The 21,683-nt window shown below is 42.0% G+C and overlaps 3 protein-coding genes and 1 long non-coding RNA gene across 20 annotated transcripts in view; 1 reads left to right on the top strand and 3 right to left on the bottom strand.

Moving 5' to 3' along the window:
* Atpalpha (sodium/potassium-transporting ATPase subunit alpha) overlaps positions 1 to 16,377 on the bottom strand; it is a 38,560-nt gene extending 22,183 nt beyond the window's left edge. For 3 of the 11 annotated variants that reach the window (XM_066285284.1, XM_066285276.1, XM_066285293.1), the window contains exon 1: positions 16,155 to 16,375. In XM_066285284.1, the coding sequence (XP_066141381.1) occupies positions 16,155 to 16,184 (30 nt within the window). In that variant the 5' untranslated portion in view covers positions 16,185 to 16,375. Of the gene's footprint in view, positions 1 to 388; positions 617 to 5,190; positions 5,328 to 16,154 lie in introns of those variants that run through there. The other 8 variants (XM_066285317.1, XM_066285266.1, XR_010732392.1 and 5 more) reach the window with 7 other exon arrangements.
* LOC136340935 (serine/threonine-protein kinase VRK1-like) overlaps positions 1 to 20,254 on the top strand; it is a 44,467-nt gene extending 24,213 nt beyond the window's left edge. For 3 of the 7 annotated variants that reach the window (XM_066285451.1, XM_066285471.1, XM_066285461.1), the window contains 10 exons: positions 17,390 to 17,446; positions 17,504 to 17,704; positions 17,767 to 17,836; positions 17,897 to 18,093; positions 18,153 to 18,366; positions 18,431 to 18,610; positions 18,667 to 18,947; positions 19,576 to 19,674; positions 19,770 to 19,920; positions 19,967 to 20,254. In XM_066285451.1, the coding sequence (XP_066141548.1) occupies positions 17,513 to 17,704; positions 17,767 to 17,836; positions 17,897 to 18,093; positions 18,153 to 18,366; positions 18,431 to 18,610; positions 18,667 to 18,947; positions 19,576 to 19,674; positions 19,770 to 19,920; positions 19,967 to 20,124 (1,542 nt within the window). In that variant the 5' untranslated portion in view covers positions 17,390 to 17,446; positions 17,504 to 17,512 and the 3' untranslated portion in view covers positions 20,125 to 20,254. Of the gene's footprint in view, positions 1 to 9,979; positions 10,079 to 17,389; positions 17,447 to 17,503; positions 17,705 to 17,766; positions 17,837 to 17,896; positions 18,094 to 18,152; positions 18,367 to 18,430; positions 18,611 to 18,666; positions 18,948 to 19,575; positions 19,675 to 19,769; positions 19,921 to 19,966 lie in introns of those variants that run through there. The other 4 variants (XM_066285425.1, XM_066285417.1, XM_066285434.1 and 1 more) reach the window with 4 other exon arrangements.
* Positions 10,869 to 14,117, bottom strand: LOC136341084 (uncharacterized). The gene is made up of 2 exons (XR_010732437.1): positions 11,312 to 14,117; positions 10,869 to 11,259 (listed from the first exon to the last, which is right to left on the bottom strand). It is a non-coding gene; the product is annotated as an uncharacterized lncRNA (long non-coding RNA).
* Positions 20,222 to 21,625, bottom strand: Ogg1 (8-oxoguanine DNA glycosylase). Its single transcript, XM_066285596.1, has 4 exons — positions 20,979 to 21,625; positions 20,640 to 20,922; positions 20,395 to 20,589; positions 20,222 to 20,342 (listed from the first exon to the last, which is right to left on the bottom strand). The coding sequence occupies exons 1-4, from the start codon at positions 21,389 to 21,391 to the stop codon at positions 20,250 to 20,252; spliced, it is 984 nt and encodes a 327-aa protein (XP_066141693.1). The 5' UTR covers positions 21,392 to 21,625; the 3' UTR covers positions 20,222 to 20,249.
* Between the last annotated feature and the right edge of the window lie 58 nt (positions 21,626 to 21,683).

Consider the following 21,683-nt stretch of genomic DNA (forward strand, 5'->3'; position numbering starts at 1 on the left):
TTCGTTGATTTAAATCGCGTGAGCGTTCACATTCACATGTGATGGAAGGATCCGCGATTCGCAATCAAGGTTACTTATTCTTTTGTTGCACCGCCATGCCTCCGGTGGGCAGGGCGCAAGGCAGATATAGATTTTTCCAGAAAATTTCTCTTAATTCGGCGCCCGAGTCGAGGAAACCTATTGGCGCAAATTTTTCCATATGTGCACAAAACTAGTTAGGACTAAATGCATGTACAGGCAATAAAAAAATCTACCACATTGACACCATGCCCCAGTTTCCAGATCGATACAACCGCACAATGGGTCTGGATATCCAAGGTCCGTGTTCCCACTAATTTACACATAAAATCTAGAAAGCGCCTAAGGGGCTACAGCCTCTCGCACGTACCTCCTCCCCCATGGTGGCAGGCCGTCGTCACGTCAGATATGAATTAATCCGGGGATGATTCGTGCTAAATGCAGAACCGCATATGGTGACGGCAACCCGCTTTTCGCTACTACAAACCGCACTGATCAACGGGCGCGGACTCACTGAAAAAGCGTCGAACGCGCCACTGACGCGGCGCCTATTGAGCTCTGACGTCACACTGCGGATCCCGCGTGTCTGATGGCGCCTCCGGCGGCGTCGACGCCGTCTCTCGCTTATGGAGAGCTCGGGCTCACCTCCACCAATGCCAATCGGCACATACCACCGAGAACCGGACTGGGATGGTTAAGGCCGCGACGGGATTCTTCTGGTTCGGGCAGATGCGGCCTGTCGGAACTGCATTCGATCGAGAGACAAAGGGGTAAGAGGCAGCTCAATCGGCATCGCTCCCAAGTGACGAGAGGAGAATTTAAATCGAAACGAGGCACCTTCTGGTCACCTTGTTGTCAAGAAGATGGGATGCGCTGGCACATCGGCAATACGGCTCGAGATTCGTCGTTGGGGACCGGTGACGTCACCACGACAAACGTCCCGTTCGGCGGCCATCTTTTGTGACAAATGAAAAGCGCGGCGTTGCTGCTTTAAATGATTTAAATCTCGAAATTTTGGCGCTTACGCACGAATCGATACAGTAAACGCGAGGGGCTGAAATGACCGGATGCACGGTCGCATGCAGATCCGCGTTTCGGCCACTCCGTTGGGTGCGATTGACCGTTCAAAGTGGCGATGGTCCGAATGTGCCAGAACTGTCTCTGTGCAAGTGCCAAAAATTCCAGACCCAAACTAATTCTCGCCAAAACGTTATCTCCCGTTCGATCTCAGCTTATTATACGAAAAAAAAACCCACATGTTTTTCAGCATTATTGCTGTGTCGAAAACGCTCTCGACAAAAACATGTCCTCGTCCATTTTTAGCCTAATTAAAAGGCCGCCGTGAAAGCCAGAAACCAGCGAGGCAATTTCTGAAGTAACGATTGAGGAGTCGAGGACTTTCCCAGAGGACCGGAGATCATTTTAAAAGGTCGGAAAAGGCTGCGGAAAATTTTCCCGTTGTTTGCTTGTTAATAATTCCCATAAGGAATAAATGTCGCGTGAGCGGATCCATTCACTTCTGGAAAACCGCGTTTGCCCCCCATCGTGTTGCGATGCAAGGTTTTTTCGATCGAGAAAACTGGTCCTGGTGGGGTCACTTTCCGGGCACAGATTAGTCGCAGCTTATCAGCGCTCAATTACCTATTATTGTTTTATTGGTTACGATCCATTGGTTTTAATCAGCGGGTCGGGACGCAATTGTTTAATCAAATCAACGCAGCTACACCGCGGAATTAGCGAAGCCACATTCGTATGCAAATCACCGATTTGATAATTCTACGGCAGAGTCTGTTTTCGGTGCTAAAGCTTCGACTGCAACGTCTCCGCAAGTTCCTCAACCATAAAGGTGCAAATTTTATTGCAGATGCCGGAACGAACTTGCAACCACGTTTTACGACGAATGTTGCTCCGACTTGCGGCGACTGTTTGCCGTTATTATTTAACGTTATTGCGACATTTACGGCGATCTTGAATCGTGACTTGACCAGTGGTGCGTTATGCCAGGCGGGCGATTTCAAGCTGTTTCGCAACGGAAACGATCGTTGACCAAAAATTCTCCGGACGCGTCCTCGCCCCCCCGCTAACTTTAACCGTTTTTACTGCACCGCGGGGTGTCCAGGCCGAAGTCGTCGTCATGGCGGCTCCGTAGATCACCTTGGGGCATCAGAGAAAATCTGCGTGTCCGGCAATTTAGTTATTCAACGCGATATCGAGGTGCAAAAACGGCGTTCGACGGATTTTGTGACGGAGTAGCTTTCGAACAATGCACCTTGCGTTGCACAAAGCAACGGGAGACGTCGACGATACAACAAAGGTCCCATTATGGGTTATTTATAGGGACCCATTTTCAACGCTCCAGACGTCACAGAAGACTGCGCCCAGTTTGCAGTGCACCTGTAATGGCTTAATCAGGTTTGTTGTTAAATTAACGTCATTCGCGCCAACAGAATAACCGTCCGGAGTGAAGGGAAGACGAGGCCAACGGGACAATATTACCAAGAAAAGAAAAAACACTCGTGTACACTCCAGTAGCATGTGTCAAGTTCGAGGTCGACGATATTGTGTGTTCATGGGAGGTCCCGCAGGAGCGGAAGTCAATAATGGGAAACCGGTTAAAATCGGTTTGGATACGCACATATTTCCATTGCTAACCAGCTTCGAGTGCTTATCCAACAGTACGCCGCATGTGCCGGCAGGCGGCTAAACTGGTTCGAGGTGGTTCCGGGAAAAAATCAGAGAGTGGTACTATCCCAACGCGACCATTGTCGAGGCCTGCGCTCTTACGGGTGAAATTTTGGGGCCTTCTCGACGCTCTACGGACAGCAAAAAATGGCAATTGAGCCTCAGCAAAACTTGAAATCGTAATACGTAACGTCCGTTCGGACTCTCTACCGGCTCCATGGAACGCGATCGAGTGTCCCGTGGACAAAACGACGCATAGAATTTAGCGCGTTTTTTCGGGTGTCCAGCGGCCCTCAGTGTCTTCGTACGCGTTCGCCGACAAATTCCATTCCTCCGTACCGTCACTGGCCCTGACCACGCTTGACCAGAACGTTTTTGTGTCCACCAGGCGGACGCTGTTCAAATGCGACAACCTTTTTGCTTGCAAAACGCACGAAAATGCAAGCTCAGTGGCTAAAAATAATGGAAAATGGCGGTTGTTTCGCGATCCGGCGTGACGCAAAGCGCTACGTCACGTTGTTATATTAGCTACACTCGGCTATAATCAGATTCGAGTTTACAAACGAGTGGCAGGTTTCTGAGAAATTATATCAGGTCAGGAAGTCGTTAGGGATAGCGAGGCCCGAAGTAATGAAAATGTACTAATGATAATATAAGTTTCGACCGTGATAATTGATAAAGCACAAGGCGAGTCCTATAAATAGCTCCCCTCCGAAATAACTTGCATAACACACGCGAACATCACTTTTTTGGCAAAAAAAAAATATATATATATATATATTAATATGGAAGCGGTGAAAACCTATTACGAGGAGAACCCAACGAGAAAATAGCTCAGAGGAATGATTATGCAATTTCTGGTACGTTCCGGCGGCGGGGCGAGGCAGAGTGCCGCCACCCGGGGGCGGCGGCCTAGTATTGATCGGCAGCGTCGCCATCGAGGTCACGACATCCCTGACGCCACCTCGCAACAGCCACGGAGACAGGGGCGGGACCACGGGGCCAAGGCTGCCTCGGCACACCACAGGGGGATTCGCCATCCCTCACCAAACATATCGAGCACACGGGCACATCAAAGTCTTGGGACTCGCTTCATAATTGAATTAGGCCGTAATTGATAGACCTCATGAAAAATTTCGGTCGAATGTGTTTGTCCTTGAAATTGAGAAAATTGGGAACTTCCGCGCGCCGGCAATTAGGCGAAGGCTCCGCTGCGAAAAATCCTGAAAGCGGCATGGGTGTGCAAAGTTCAAAGGTTCCCTTCAGCCCTCCCTGCGGACGCTTAATTGGCAATTTCCCCCGTTTTGAAAAGGCCGGTGGGATACAATCAAAATCGTGTTGGTAACGGGGCCATTACGGCAAATAAGTTGAAAAGTTTCCGAGACGCCCTGAAAGATGCTTTTCGCCCCGGCTTATTGAGTCACTAGTGCCCGGAATCACTTGTCGCACCTTCCCGTAGTCGGCCGGTCAGGCAGGCCGCTAGGTCGGTGCATTTGACCCTTACGTGGGCGTCCGGCAACGATTTCGAAACCGAATCAGGGAAAACGCGAAAAATCGGGAACCTCTGTGTCATCTAATTTCCCTTGGAAGATTAAATTGCGGTGCCCCCGGGGCCGCGAAAGAGATATACGGACGGAGCTTCGTTCAAAAGTAGATTTAAGGCTCCTCTGGCGTAATATCACTCGGTAAAGAAGCTTGCTGCACTTGCCAATGGAAAAGGAGCGAAGTTACCACCATAAACGGGGGAGGTGCTGAATTGACTAGGCAAAAACGCTCACTGTGATACAGTGCGTTGCAGGTACTATGCGCGGGGCGTTGGCGAAACGCGCGGGGGGGAACTCAGAATTACATCCCTCGGAAAATTAGGTGAGCTGGTAGCAGATCTGAAAACAATCGGAGAACTGAAGGGTGCAAATTGAGGTCAAATCGGAGGAAACTACACATGTCATAGTCGACGTTAGAGAAAATCTTGAAGAACTCCCGTGGTGCCAGAACGAGGGCCCATTAAGGACCAACCGGGATGGAATTGACAATTAAGGTTTAATTTCTTCGGTAACGTTCCGCAAAGATCCAAATTTTCCCGGCAGGAACGTTCACTCCTGCCAGTCGCCACCCAAACCATACCGTGCTCCACTTTCCGTTCAAAGCCCGTAACGGAACGGGCCCGAAATGTGGAAGCCAAAATTCCGATTTTACTCCCTAAAGAAAACGCTTTTAAGAGACAATCCATTTGTTTACAAATGCGGAACGCTACTCGTCATCGAGGACATTCACCCTCGTTCCAACCCCCACAGTTACTACTTCCGACTCAGCTTCCATACTAGATGGAAACTGATAGTCAGCCAGGCGCCGCTGATTGATAGTGCAGCGGTGGGGGCCCATCAAAAAATCGTTCCGAATCGCAAACAACCCCCGAAACAATTCAACTAATGACGTCTCGCAATCGCGAAGGGCATTAAATCAGGGCCGTACTTAACGTGAGGAACTTACGTTGTCGCTCCCATTGCTGGTCATGATTGCGTCCAGTCCTGGTCAACCTCACCTGCTGGACAATCACGGGGAAAAAAAAAAAAATCGGGACGAAACGCCGTCGCGACTCCACGGAACCGACTGGGGCCCCTCGGCCGCGGTCCACGTAAGCAATTATCCTGCTTTATTGTTAAATGACCATATAATGAGGGCTTCTCGTTTGTTAAATGCATATTTGTTTGGGCAATTTGGTTTGTTGCGAAACTAACAGCTCATTTCTACTGCGAACCAGATGTGAAACCGCCTCGGTGGGCAGCTGAGACGGTTCGGCCTTTCCGCGGGGGAGAGGAAAAACGTAATTAGATTACGGGATGAAGGAAATCTCCTTAAAACCCCGCGATATTGTGTTTCTCCCGACTTTATTGTCATTGGGGTGGATTGGAAACCTCGAAACCGGTTTTGGGGTTCCGGAGGAAAATCAATATTGCCACTGCAGACGGATCAAGATAGAGTCTAACTCGTACTTATTCCCGTCTAACGAGGTTAAATTTAACCGTTAGCGTTAGTCACTGGTGCTGCCCGTTATACCTTAATTCATCCTGCGGAAATTTCTCCACCTACCCGTCGGTCCTAATTTTTGTAATTTTCCCAGATGTCTCATAGCATGTCTCGAAATATTCAGAGTAATGATTTATTTCCTCCGGTGGGACGAGACCACCACGACGTGCTCATAAAATTTTCACATTTAAGGATGAAAATTTGGGTGCCCGATACCCAACGGCCGCCGCCCTTGCGGCCCCTCCGCTGCCGTTTGACCTTCGCTCGGGTGAAATTATTTGATATTTTATAGGAACAATGATAGAGAATCAATACTGATTCGATTCAATAAAGGAAAAATCGCATCAGACCCCAGGGACTAATTGAACGTTAATTTTCTTAAATTCGAGCTGGTGACGCATTTCGCGTTTCCTGTCGCCCCCTCGTTACGTCACAAGGATGAGTGACAATAGATCGACCGCCATCAAGCGGTCTTTATTCCATTGAGGAACAACGTGAATCATTTAATGTAGTTAACTCGTATTATGTGTGTTACTGGAACATCCGTAGAGATGCTGAAAGATTTAAGATGTTTTATGACGGTTTTGTTGGAACTTTGAAAGGAACATCTGCGGACGCGTAGAATTTACGCACTGGGCTCGGCGATCGTGTCCGGAGCGCTCCGGACAGCACCCAATCCCACCCCAAGTTACTGGCAGTGATGGCGGAAATCAGACGGGGGTTGGCTCCCGCCTCTGGAAACTCAACGCCCGAAACATCCATCAGACGTGCCCTCACCTCACGACCCTTGGAATCAATCCAGGGTGAGGTGTCGCGAGGACTACGAGTAAGGGCGTGTTTCCCTGACTTTTCCAAGAGAAGATCGTTCGTTCGCTGTCTAGCCGAACATCTGTGCCGTACATCTGTGCCGTACAAAGCGGCATTGGTGGCATTGTTGGGACGCGTTGAAGTGACCAGATTGGACTGTAACGACATTGAGCGGACGGACAAAAGTGCGGGACGCTCAAGGCCCAGGAGACACTGCGCCCCTTACGATACTTCCGAGTGCAAAAGAAACACGGCAGCGGCCAAAAGTAGATAGACGTGGCAAGAACAGTCGAATTTGCTTTAATTTCTTAAGATATCAGAAAAATATCGGCGGAATTTGCATCTGGTTCGTGGTCCACAACGTGCCTCGTGGTTTACAACCGTCCCCTGATTCAAGAGAGCGAGTTGCCGAAGGTTCTGATGAGGGCGGATGGCGAGCGCCAATTGCCCGCAGGTTCGATGTCGAAAGAGGCACCGTTTGGGCTGTGATATCTAAGAACTGGACCAATTTACCCGGAACTGAAAACTGAACCATCGAAGAAGCTGAACAAAAGCGATGTGGGGACGATAAAGACCATTAGTTTCGAAAAATCCATTAAGGTCTTCTGAGAAAACCCGATCTGAACTGGAAGTTGTCGGAATTTCTGCGTCTTCGCGGACTGTCGAACGAAGTTTAGTCCAGGAGAAATTATTTCCACGCAAAAAACTTCTCAATAAGAAAAATCGGAAGGTCCGAATCGAATTTGTCCGACAACATGCCCATCGACTCAAACGGGATTGAGAACGAGCTTGCTGGAGCGGTGAATCCAAGTCCGTTTTGTTTAATTCCGACGGCATTCAATACGCCCCACTGGTCAGCGATTAAGCCCTAAATGCATCAGACCCACGTTTAGGCATGGAGGATCGGTAACGTATGGGGGGATGTTCCAGCGGCTTCGGTATCGGCCCGTTACATAGAATAAATGGAATCCGATTTGTGTACAGGGATATACATCAGAACGTCCTGTCGCCTTACGTTGAAGAGAATTCGCCCTTAAGGTACCACTTTCAACAGGACAACGACCCGAAACATCCCTGAAAGTTGGTTAGACGATTTTTTGAAGGAGGAAAAATGCCGATTTTGAAGTGGCCTTCCCACTCGCCCGATCTGAGTCCCATGGAAAACCTGTGGCAAATCGTCGATCAAGGATCGGGAGATGAAAATTATTAAAGTTTTACTACTGAAATACAAGAAAAATGGAAAAACGTTGATTCGGGGCGTTATTTGACAGTAATGGGTATTTTACCGAATTTTACTGCCGAAGGCAGAAAGGTCCCAATTGGTTTTTGAAATAATCTGAAGGAAACCGTTATGTTGTCATTTTCATTGTTAAATTGTTCACCTACTTCTGACCGGGTGAATTCCAATGATTTTTTTTTATTAACAATAAAGTAGCTTTATCAACATTTATTTATTATTTCTTATAACATGTTTTGCGAGTAGCAACGTACAAACAGGAAACGAATCAACTAACGTATGCATGATTTCATTAAAAAATCCTGTCCGTCTATCCACTTTCGGCCGCTTCCACATGTTCTCCATGGAGTATGGAACGTCATTAGATATAAAGGTATCCATGTCAGCACGATCAATCATATTCAAAGCAAAACGCGTTCTCGCACTCAGACAAACGACGCTCCACCTTTATCGTCCCACTGTGTCTTCTTTAAACTCTCAATGTTCCACATGTTCCCACGTAGCATATTCTCACCATACACTTGTCTTTCAAAAGGGGGGATCTTACCCCCTCCCCCTTCGACTTCCTTTATTGGACTTATCACTAACTTTCGATTTGTGCTAGTTGCTCTTCTCCACATTCTCTCCGCTCCTCAATTCCGATAGAGACCAGCGTTGATCTATTGATTTGGCCGCTCTAGAACGATCTGCTGCGCCCTTCTCTCTTTATCAATCAAATTATTCATATTCTTTTTCAAATTCTTCACGTCTGCCGTGAGATTTGTTGTTGGGGGAGAGACTGGTTCGAATTTTCGTACGTGGGGCCCTGAAGGAGGCGCGGGAACTGATTTGAAAGTGATATGCGGGGGAACGGATGTTGGCGGTTAGTTTAGATTCCATTTTGGATGCTCGCTGGGGAGGCAGGAGCTGCTCCTGCGAGCAGTGGCAAGGTGTCTGTGGTTAATTAGTATTCCATTTTGGGTTGCGACTCTATCTGATTCAGGTGAGGCTGCACGGTTTAGGGAACGAACGCCGCCATAGTCGCGACATCATAAATATTCATGTGTATGTATACGGGCCCCAGAAGCCCCCGACCGAACGCCTACAGAGGAAAAAATTGGAAAATATTACGTTATTTCTCAACGCAGTCTCCTTGGAGGTTTCCCCACTTTCCCCACCGATGCTCTATGGCTTCTACAGCCTGTTTATAGTAAGAAGCTTCGAATGTTCCTAATAGGCCCCAACCTCGGACTCGATCTCTCCATTATTAGCAAGTCTTTATTTTCCAAGAAATTTTTTCAAGTTTGGAAATAGGAAATAGTCCGAGGGGGCCAAATCTGGCGAACGGGGCGGGCGAGGAAAAGGCACGAAGCCGAGCCGATCGATTTTGGCCATCGCAATCGCGGAAATGTCCACTGGTGCTTCGTCCTTATGAAACAAGACTCTCTTTTTTGCCAAATGCAGTCGCTTTTTTTCTCACTTCTTCGCTCAAACGCTGCAATAAATTTGCTAATATTCCTCCTCGTTTATTGTTTCTCCTCTAGTGATGATGTCAATAAAAATCATCTCACGTGAGTCCCCAAAAAAACTCACGCCATCACCTCTCCCGCAGGTGGGATGGAATTATATCAAATATATATCAAAGACATACGCGAACCCGTATCTCTTTGATATGTTCCGCGTATTCTCGAACATAAACGAACCAACCTAACCTCACTTAAAAATACAACTCTATCTGTATTATTAGTTGGTTTTAACCTTCTATCCGTAACATGATTTATTTTGACATATATGGTGTCGCCGGTCTGTGAGACCGACTAAAAAAAATAATTTTGTCATGCGCTGTGCCGTAATTTCGAAATTGTTTCGAATTCGAGTAAATTGAGATTATACGAGCTGTATATGTTTTTTTTTCGAAAGCTAAGCCAGCTACAAAGTTTAAGAAATCGCGTACGTTGAGAGCCCAAAAAAGTTCAAAACTTTCGTATGAACTTTTTTTTTTTGAAAAATCTTTAGTTTTCGATTCGTTGAGAAAATTAAATTTTAGCGTTTTTCAGGTTTTTCCCAACATCTCGGAAAACGAGAAAAAGCCGCGAATATAAACTAAGTCCCAAGTTTGACACATTTCCTCTAATTTAACTAACCTCGTAGTTCTCACCGTTTAGGAGGTGCCAATGGTGTCCCACGGCATTTCGGACACCCTGTATAGCGCCAATTGTAACGTCGGTCTCTCAGACCATTGCTATGTGTACGGTGAACACTGTATGCACGCGACTGCTAATTTTTCGTGAGGAAGCAGACGATCTGGGGCAGGAAGGCACTGGGAGGGTGAGTACACAATGCTTGCCGGTCTCAGAGACCGTTCGTTACCAAGGAAAGGACGAAAATTGCCCTTTTCCAGACTCCATGAACTCGTGTGTTGGTTATTTAAAGTTTTCTGAGTGCAACAAATGTAACTGCTTTAATCACACAATGCACGAAGATCTACTGGATTTCACGTTTTCCATTAATGAGGCGTGATTTTACGTGTCGAGTTATGTGAATTCGCAAAATTTGAGAATATAGAGTGCAGGGAATCCCCGTGCATTTACCAAAACACCTTTACATCCCCCAAAAAATTTGAATATGCGTTGCTATCTCGCGAAATCGCTTAGTACGGCCTATTCTCTTCGACGACACCCTCACAGTTGACCGATATCAGAACATGTTGAGTGAATTCATTAACCAATTTCACTTTGATAAATTGCGGTACGGACGCTTTCGACGGCATGGACCAACCGAGCCAGGACAACTCTCAATTATCTTAAGGGAATGCTATGACGATAGGGTGATGAGCTCACTGACGGACTGCGTTTATCCCCCGCGATCTCCGGATTTGACTGCACTCGACTGCTCGTTTCCCCACGTTGAAAAATACGATTTTTTTTTTTTTAATTCCGACACACGCAGTTGACGACCTTAAGGGTAGAATTGGGCAAGAATGTGAAAGGTTTCCTCATAGGCTCTCGTTTGAGTATTTGGTAATGTGAAACGTGGAGGTAATTTGTGTTAGGAAAATAACGGACAACGTTATGAGCATTCAGTGTAAATCGCATAATTAAATATTAAATTACAAAAATTAAATTTAAAAAACATATATTGAATTATGTTATTATTATATATAATTTATGTGTAACATATTATAAAATTAAATAAATATAAATTATGTACAGTCTTTGGAGAAGTTAATGCTAGACTTCAGGAGGTGGAAGGGGAGCCAAAAATGGTAAAAAAAAGGTTCCCATGAACGTTGATTCTACAGAACACCGCTACTGAGAGGCGGCCCTCCGAAAGGGCCCCGTCCTTCGGATATCTTTTAAAATAACTTTCCTCCTGATTAAGATAATGGAATGAAAATCGCTGATAACAATCATGCCGGGTAAGTCTGCAACTGTCTCAAGTGTCATCAAAATCGATTATAAATCGGGCAGCTTTACAACCCCTCTTAGCGGAAACGACTCTTATTCATGCTAAAATCGGAAATAATTATTTTTTGACTAACTTTGGGCTCAGGACAGCAACATTTATTTTCGAACATAGTAACTGAAGGCGATTGCGACTCTGACGTTCTATTATTTCAATTTTCCGTAGTTCCGATCTAAAATTCAAAACAAAAATTAATTTCCTTTACCCCTCCGATTCTTTGTGTTAATCGGTAAAGCTACGAGCACGTCTGTAGGTCTCTTTCAGCCTGCAGGCAATTTCCATTACAGAAAGTGGTCTCGAAGACGCGCCGGGACTGTCAGCCGCCGCTCGCCACACGTTCCCGACAAGTTCCGGGGGTTCGCTCAGCTGGTCTGCCACGTCCCGATTTTCTTTCCGCACTGCCAGTTTCACGAAACAATTTCTACAACATAATTTAAAGTGTTGCGAAATTGCTGTTCCCCCCACTGCAAAGGTGGGAAATTTTTCACGACACTCTTGAAAACCAGGTTGGATTTTACACGTCCGTTTTCCGCTCGTGGACTCGCCGTTCCGAAAATAGGACCGTAAAGGCTTTTTGTTCGAGTGTAAACACCATTTTTGCACTCCGAATGCTTTAACTAAACGGCACACGAGTCCGTTAAGTCTTGGAAAAGAACATTTTTAATAAAAACCGACTGACAATGCAGCTAAACAGATTCGTACTTTTAAGTGAGGTTAGGTTGGTCCATTCGCGTTCGAGACTACGCGGAACACGTCAAAGACGTACGGATTCGCGCTCAACGCCATCTATGGCCCACTTGAGATTTCTATTATCTACAGGGTGTCTTAGTTGTAAAGGTAGTAAATTCAATCACCTATTCAGCATCGACAAATAAGTGTAGTTTGTCACATAAATTATACACCAAAAATGCTTCCTCGCGAAAATACAGGGTGTTGAAGTTTTATTAAAATATCACAAATTCCTGAGTGTGGCCGAAACCGCTTGAGACGTTTTAATGAAAATTTCCAGAGTTTGACACTTGATAGCAACGCGTATTTTACGATGAAGATTTCGCTTTTAGTTCTGCCAGTGACGTGCGCACGGGCAAGTACGTCCATTCTATGGCCTCCTCGCGGGGAACTCTTTGAGACACGCGGTGTATGGCGATGTTCATGTATTGCCGATTATTACTGAAAATTCCAGTAAAATCCCACAAAAGCGATTTTAATCGTTCACTTTTCTGGCTCCGACAATAAAGCAATTTGTCCAAATTCGATGTGCTGGTCATCGTTCCAGAGAGTGCCCCCGTTCGTTAAGGGTTTAGTTCCCTGTAGCACATCTCTGCCGCCCGTGCCTCGATTTATCCCGAACTACTGAAAACACCATCCATGTTCCGCTCGCCACCCTCCCCATTTTCGATCAGCACTCCATGTGTTTCCATTGAAAGTGTTTCTGTGGGTAGTGGAGAATTCTTGTGTCTCGCTTGCAAAGCCTTCTCATCACCAGCCTCGTCCTCCTAAGATATTTCTTCTCTATCGCCGCGTCCAAATGACTTTCAATAAAATCGATATTAGTGCGGCAGCTATCGATATCGGTATATAATTGCGCAAGTGGCTCTTTTTGAATGGAGTTAAAAATAAATAGCCAGAAAATTGGGCATTCAATTGATGAAATTGGGCAATAAATGAAATTTCGTTTTGAAATGTGGGTCAAAGTCAATATGTAGCTGTAGAGTACATGAGCTATGTAACGCTGGATGCTACAATGATCGCATTTCATTCGCAGCTACCGTTGTGGTATTTTACAATTTTATTTACATGGGGGGTACCATTGGTTCACTTTCGATGGGTCCTTGGTTTTTGTGATCTGGGATGTAAAAATATCCAAAAAAACGCGCGCCACAAAGGCAGCACGAGGGTAAGCTCGTGACAAGATCATTTCCAAGTGAATGTTCGATTTAAATATGCCTCGTGGTGTTTGTCACCTGCAAGATTTTAAAAGGAAAACTCTTGAGACGTATAAATCCGGTAAATCCCACAAGGAGACGGCGACAGACGCGCTCTTGGTGTCGAAAAAGACGTTGGTTCAAGAACAATTAAATCTTATCAGACTCAGAGATGTGGGTCAAATTTAAAAGCCGATTGGAACCTCATCAAGGAACCTTCAAAGAACTGATTGACGCATCAATGCGCCAATTTAGCGGATCAGAGGCCGTCCGCAAACCTTATTTTGGCCTCAATTGGCAATTTAAACGTATCGTCTAGGACGGGACGCCTCCGGGTACCTGAAAGCAGTTCGTGAGCAAGATGTCCGGCCGAAAGACTTTCTCGTTCGAAAAGAAATCGAGATGGGGTCGCGTCATCTTAGCTGGTCTCCGAACGATTGGAAAAGTCTTTCTTTCCGGCGAATCGGAATTCTGGAAAAGGGCTCGACCTCGCGTACAGTACCGGGCAAAATGAGAGCAACTTTTAAAACTGTGTAATCAATTACGGTTGTTCCATTTAACACTGTCTTTGGGAGTCTCTACAATTTGTTTACCGGTTAGTAATGTGTAAAATTGTTTTTAACTTGATAAAATAGAAAAATATATTTACTCCGTACAAAGTTAACCGGGTAACTCGCCCATTGGAAAATTTTTGACTTCCCACTAGCACGACCCAATCAGTCACGGACACATTAGCAACCACTCTAGTCCCAGCCCTTAGCAAAGGGTGAGCGTAATTCTCAGTTAAATTTAACCGAAAATAATGTGTAATTCCGCCGCCCCGACAGCCCCCATTTCTGACCATTTGCTACAGACCAACTGAGGAAGAGGCAAAGTTGTTGAGACGTTATATGATGGTTTCATTGGAAACCTGCAGCTACCTACGTGCCTTAAGCGTTCACTATCGCTCACGTCTAGAGCAACTTTTTAAATGTGATTTTTCTCCTGTAACAACGTGAATTTGACATAATCTGTTGTATCGATTATTAATTAAACTTAAAAATAAACGTATTCACGTTAAGGTTTACTTGCTAAATGATTTAAAACTGCAAATAGAAAATTTTAATATAGAACAAATGAGTCAAAAGTAGAGCAAATAATGTTTTTTTTAAATATATTTTCCCTTGCAATAGATCTTTTATTTATTATCTAGTATTATATCCTTTTCTCGTTGCTGCCCAACCTATTTTGTCCATGGCATTTAATAATGTTTCAACATAATCTTCAGCTATATCATTCCACGTACTTTGAGCTTTTTTAAACAAATCCGGTATACATACTTGCCGTTCTTTCTCGCGAATTCTTTTGTGAATTTTTCTACAAGGCTCAGATCAGCGCTTCGAGCCGGCCAGATGATCGCATCAACTTTAAGCATAGGCGACCGCTCTGCATCAATTCGGAGGTATGCTTTGGGTCGTTGTCGCGATGGAACGTCCACCAAACACTCACACCTTCTTCTGCCCAGAGCAGCATGTGATTCTCCAGAATATTTTTGTGAACATAACGCTCCATAATATCATCAATTTTTATTAATAGGCCTGTGCCAATCCGTCCGAAGCATCTCCAAACTGTAATACCCCCGCCTCCGTGTTTGATCATCGATTTAGTATATTTCCGACTAAACCGTTCATTAATTGGTCTTTTAACCCAACAAAATTCCGTGTAATTTGAACAGTTTAAACTGACTTTCATCTGACAAAAGTCCAGTTTTCAATTTTTCATATGGCCAGTTCAAATGTCCTTTCGCAAATCGCCTTTCTAATTTTCTTTGAGCTGAAAGGCTTCTTTGCCGAGTTTCATCCATACAAACCAATGCTTTTTAATCTTCGTTTTATGGTACACACTGATACTGAAACACATAACTCTTGATGTATGTGACTTGCGTTCTTGAACGGGTCCTGCATGGATAACATTTTAAGTCTTCCCTTCATCGCTTTATCAATTTTTCGTTTTCCGCCACACTTCGAGAGGTCATCTGAGGTTCCTCTATTTTTAATGTTAGAAATCACTGTGGATATTATTGATTTATTTAAATTTAAATATTTTGAAATATGCATCGCTTTCCACTATCAAATGTTGCTAAGACTTTCTTCTTTTAACTGATGTGATACATAAACACCTCTTGGCATCTTAAAATATTTTCAGTCGATACTGTGAGTGCAAACTCCAGATCACAAAATAATGTAAATAAACAAATGGCTCACTCTCCACATGGACTTTAGGAAAAATAAAATAGTCTTGAAAAAAGGACATAAATAAAACGTATTTAAAATATATTTGTACCTTTACAATATTTGCTCAGACAAGAAATATACTTTGTTAATTCTAAATAAATATTATTTTAGAAATGAGCTTATTTAAAATGTTTAATTAGTTGTTCAAAACATGAGCGACAGCACACATACTTAACACAAAGATAAAATATTAGTCCTGGTTGGAATAAAAAGTGTATAAAAGTATTGTGGTCAATATTTGATTTCTAATTGGCTTATAGCCAAATTACCGATGATTGTTGAGGTACTGAACCTGAATGTACATGAGATCAATGTTCTGTTTAAAACAAGATTTGCTCCTACTAAACTTACCAGAACTTCGATAAGTTAGATGACAGGTCCAACTTATTGAAGCTGAGTACCACCTGGAGAGTCACTATTGAACCAAAAATAACAGCGAAGACCTTGAGTATTGAGTTGAACATTCACTATCTCTATGCACAGCTTGTGTATCACACTCCTGTTATCACAGCTAGCAATAAAAATAAACTCAAGTACCCACTGCAATCGCACTGAACTGCTTCTAGTAAACAAATAGTTGGCACGTTAATAGGCGTGGCAGTGTTAAATAATTTAAGCGTTAAACGCAATCAATTTGGGTTGATAAGATATGTAATGCATTGGAAACTTGTCTTGGCATAGTCTTTTGTGGTTCTGCATGCAGTTTAAAGGGACGTTTAATTAAGAAATGCAAAAACTCACCTCGTCGTTGAGATGGCCCTTGGATGCCATTGCCCCGGTCTATGTCCCGAACTTGGGCTCCAAACAATTTCTAATTCAAATACGAGTTGTCACAGCAAATAAGATGGATAGAATTCGATAATTTCAGTGCAATTCATTTAAAATTAAATGCATTTTCATTCCGATTTTCTCCAAAATGTTAAACCGATTTTCTCGGACACAAAATGAAACACACAAACGTCAAAATTCCTTAAAACTTGCCAATAAAAAAGAGATAATTAGAACTTTTAAAAAGTAGCATAGTGTATCCCGCTCTAATTCACGAAGGTAAATCGTAAGTGGTAATATTAAAAAAGGATGGCTATAATACATTACGCCTTGGTGCCGTTTAAGCTAGCGCGTAACATGGAACTATGGCAACATCATTAGTGAACCAGTTGGCCATTTTGCGTTTTCACTCCTAATTTTTAAATTAAATTATTTTGGGATTCGATGCTTAATCGTTAAAAATTGAGGTTTGAAAAAAATTTAATTGAAATTTACTGAAAATAAAAAAAAAATCCATAGAAATGTATAATTACCGTGAATAAATTTTAATTAAACTAAACATCAATTCAAGTTGCATGGTTTATCTGATGTGAAAATATTAATATTTTTAAGGTATGATAACCATCGTCCAGTTCTTCAAGTTTGAATATTATTCAGATCATATATTGACTCTGTATATCACACTTTAGGGAACAATTCTATAACTGCAATTCAAGGGGTTAGGGTTAGTTCGAGCGCCAGAACAAATATTACCAAGATGCATATAATAAAAATATGAAAACTGTGCGGGATCGCTCTACTGTTGAATAGTGCCATTGTTCGTCCTATTTTATGGCTTGCACGCAACGTTTACTGTTGCTTTTCTATGACATTTAACGACTCGTTTAAATATTGCGACGTTGTCGGATCCTCCAATTTACCGGAATATTTGAAGATAAGGGAAGCGTTCGGATGTAGCCGAGAACAGCTTTATAACGAGACATCTGCTTACGGAGGTGCCTGAACAAATTTCGTTTGTAACAAGCGACATTGTTGCATTGTACTGTCCGATTTGTTGTTAACCAGTTTTCCGGTTCCATATTATTTTAATTTTTGCTATAAATTGGAATCAATTTTGGCATCTCGTTGGCCTGTTAATGTTTGTGTACATAAATCTCTGGAATACTGCAAATTCCGAAGAGTTTAACCTTTTTATTGTTTTTTGTTAGTGCCGTTCCCGCCATTCAACTGCTTTCATAAAAGCCGGATTAAAAAAATTAAATCAGGTAAATTTCGCTGTCTTTCTAATTAAAACTTTTTTAACGTACCTTCAAACAAATCAGATACCAAAAATGCCCCCTAAAAAGAAGGCAGCAAATGGCTATAAATTTGCTGAGCCCCTGCCAAAAGGCACACTCCTTAAAGATATCAGTAAAAAGACATGGAAATTGGGACACTCAATTGGCAAAGGGGGCTTTGGGGAAATATATTGCGTTCAGGAAGAAGGCTCCAAAGAAAATGACTATCCTTACGTAGTCAAAATCGTAATGCTGCTTTGAATCTTTCTTAGGAATAATTATTCAATTATTATTTCTGATGTTTCTAGGAACCACATTCTAATGGGCCTCTATTTGTTGAGATAAATTTCTACATTCGATTTGCCAAAGCAGCTAATGGTAAAGATTTTCATTGCTTCTAACTCAAAACTGGTAATTTTCATTTAACATTTATCACAGTTGCTTCATATAAGGGAGAAAAGGGTGTAAAGTCCTTGGGAATGCCCATATATCATGGTTCAGGATCACATGATTACAATGGGGAAAAATATAGGTTTCTAGTTATGGCAAAATTTAACACTGACCTCCTCAAACTTTTTACACAAAATGGTAAAATTTTCCCAGTAGACACCACATTCAAAATAGCCTTGCAAATGGTATATTTTAAACTTACATTCATTAAATCACCTTTACATCAACTTATTCAATTTTTTAGCTGGATGTACTAGAATATATCCACAAATGTGGATATGTCCATGCAGATCTCAAAGCTGCCAACATATTACTAAATGATGTGAAAAATGCTCACTGTTACCTTGTGGATTATGGGCTTGCTTCAAAGTTTACTGTGGCCAAGGAGTTCAAACCAAATCCCAAAAAAGCTCATGATGGGACTATGGAATTTTTAAGCAGAGATGCCCATCAGGGAGGTACATAAATGGAATTATTACAACTTCTGATTATATAGTTTTGTTTTGTGGAATTCTTTTGAAGTTCAAACTAGACGTGGAGATGTAGAAATATTATCATATAATATCCTGCAATGGTTGGGGTGTGTGTTGCCTTGGGAAAAAAATCTTGCAGATCCTAAACTAGTCCAGGCAAGCAAAGAAGAACATATGAGCACTCCTGAAAAAATGCTAACAGCATGTTTTAAGAACAAATTTTACCCCAGTTAGTTTTTTGTTTTGAATGGAAAACTAAGAAATAAATATTATTATTAATTTTAGAGGCTATGAAAGAATTGCTGGTATATTTACAAACTATAAATTTCAATGCAGAACCGGACTATGAATACATTAAGAAAATATTTATGACAGGGGTTAAAGAAGGATCTGGATCTATGAGTTCAGGTTTAAACTTTTCTGTTGTTCCTACAAAGAAAAGAGGAAATAATACACAAACAAAAACAGCCAAACTTCAGGAATATGAATCATCTGAAGAAGAGGATGAAGCACCAAAGCCTAAAAGACGGGGACGTGCCAAAAAAGAGCCTGCAGTTGAAAATAAGGTGAGCGCACATGAAATATGTTTACATACCTTTTCTCAAACAAAGTTTAACACAATGATCCCCATGGCAGGCACTAGTGTCTATTTCAGGTATAATTGATAGGGCCACAACATCAGTATTTGCTAAAATTTTCTTATGCCAGGTCACACAAACTGAAATTTTGTAAGTGTAAAACTTTTGGAGTCTGAGGTGGTCTCATGATGGCTAAATTGAACTCATCATGAGGAATTCAAATCCATAGGATGCTGTTCCAGAGCCCAGTTTAACCAGATTATTGCTTCTTTGATGTCAGGAACTGTATCACAGAACCTGAAGAAGATGAATTTTGGTTTTCCTGGAAAGCATCTCTAAGTGCCATATCTTATTAAGACATGAAAGCGAGAATGCAATTTTTATCCAATGAAAATGTTTTATTCAAGGACGCCGAAAATTTTATTCTCACCCTCGTCTTTTCTCCCGGTTAAACACAAGAGATACTGGTCCCTGTTTGCCATTTTGTTAAACAGAATTAATGCCATGACAGAACTCTCAATATCGAATCAGGCACTGAATGTGTTAAATATTATAAATATTTCCTCTCTCTAATGAGATCAATGTTCTTAACAAGTAATATAATATTGTAATTCAGTTTGCTGATAGATTAATAGAAAACCAACAGGGCACAGTAAAAAGGATCTTAACACCGCATAAGAAGATATTCGAAGGCCACAACAGTGATAATGAACTCGTAAGTTCGTTCGTCGTTGTCACTGTTTTTGTCCTGTTATTATATAATAATCGATAAAATAATCGAGATCAAGATAGGTACACATACATTTTCAGGTTTCCCATGAGAAAAAACAGGTAAACCATGTAGTACAAAAAAGAAGAGTAAATAGGCTGTCGCGTTCGGTGGAACGTTTAGCAGACTTGATACCGCCCGAAGGCTTTACTGAAGCCATGAAAGAAATATGGCTTAAAAAGAACGGCAAAGGTAGTTGAATCTCTTTATAATGTAGTAGTGTTTTAGATTTGAATAGTTTCAGAATCAACAAAGAAAGCAACCAAGAAAAAAGTTCCTGTGGCAACCACTAGTCGCGCTAAACAAGGATTTGCTTCATTAAAAAACAAAGCTAAACCAAGGCCCCAGTTCCATGGGGAAGTCGCCCAAGCTGATGATGGGTCACAATCAGACTGAGTAATTTTTTAGCTGTTTAACAATGTTTCCCCAAGACTGATTAATTTTTTTTTTAACTGCAGAGCAGGAAGGGAAGCTAATATACGTTATAAATCATCATTTTTTTAATAAAATAAAGCCTTAAACTAAACCTTCAGTCTCTTAGATTTGCTGACCTCTTTTGACTTTGCCTCTCCTTTTCCATCCTGAAACTTCTTCAAATCGGCGCAAAACAACACCTAAATAAACAATTAAAACAATAACAAATGAAAGTTCTTGTCTTAGACTTACGGTATGTGCCCACCCTGCCAAGGGCCCATACAGCTCTCGAAAATAGTCTCCAATTTCTTTATAAATCTTCTCAGTGACAGTTTTCTGTTTAGCCAATTTAGGTAGGTACCATTTAGCAGCAATTTGATAAATGTGTGTATCCACAGGAATTGCTTGTAAATGACCCAGGGACATCAAGCAAATGCAATCTGCCACCTAAAGGTTTTTTTTGAAATTACATAATTTTCTGAAAAGAACAAATCCACCTTTGCTCCAATTCCTGTTAAAGTCATCAGTCTTTTCTTGGCTTCTTCATATTCTAGCTGCCTCAATTCATCAATCCACTTTTGCCCTCCTCCATCTGTTATAAGCTTCGCTGATCGACTAATATATTTTGCTCTATATCCAAACCCATTATCCTTTAATGTTTGCTCCACTTCTGCACCTGCCAATTTTTCAACATCAGGAAAGCTATAATGAGTCCTTCCTTCAACTTCACATATTTCGTTCCCATAAAATTTTGCAAGTTTTTCCACCATACCAGTAATTCTATAAAACTCTTCCTGTTAAAGAAAAAAACGATTTTTTCATACTAATATACTTACCGACTTATATGGTTGTTCTGTGAGCATATAAATGAGAATATATTTTCAACAATTTCCTGTCTTAAAATCCTAATTCCATAAAACTGTTTAGCTGCCTCTTTGAAATTAAGGTCTTTTTCGCCCCACTGTGTATAGTGACTTGCCAGATCTATATCCAAGTGCAGATATTGACGAAGTAAGCTATTGTAATGGCTTTCAGTCTGAGTTTGTGCATTAGATTCGAATACTTGGTACAAAATTGCCTCATTTGTTTGTTGAAGTAGCCAAACTTTGCTGGAATAAACGCCTAGCCAAAGTTCCTCGTTAGTTTTTTGGAGTTTCGTCCATCTAAAGCTCTGTCCACCATTTAGGGTACCCATGAGCTGAATATCCTGTCTTTTGCAGGGTAACTTGAACCAGTGCGAATTTGCCATTGGTTATAAGAGGTCAATATGAGTATTTTTAATAATTTTGGGTGAAAATGTATTGGTTTTTGGCGCTTAATTGAAAAAGAAAATATTTAAAACTATGAGGTTAGGATTTTTGTTTAGTATTTTTGTTGACATTGACATTTCATCAAAATTTTTAAGATTTGTTCGAGTAAGTGTTCTAAACCATTTTTTTTGTTTACTCGATCTGCTCCAACGGAAATTTCATAAATTTTTTAGAATTTACGACAATTATGCAATAAACTGAACAAAAGCTTTTAACAGATGCCTTAAAACA

This window comes from Euwallacea fornicatus, chromosome 1 (assembly GCF_040115645.1).
Source record: "Euwallacea fornicatus isolate EFF26 chromosome 1, ASM4011564v1, whole genome shotgun sequence".
NCBI lineage: Eukaryota > Metazoa > Arthropoda > Insecta > Coleoptera > Curculionidae > Euwallacea > Euwallacea fornicatus.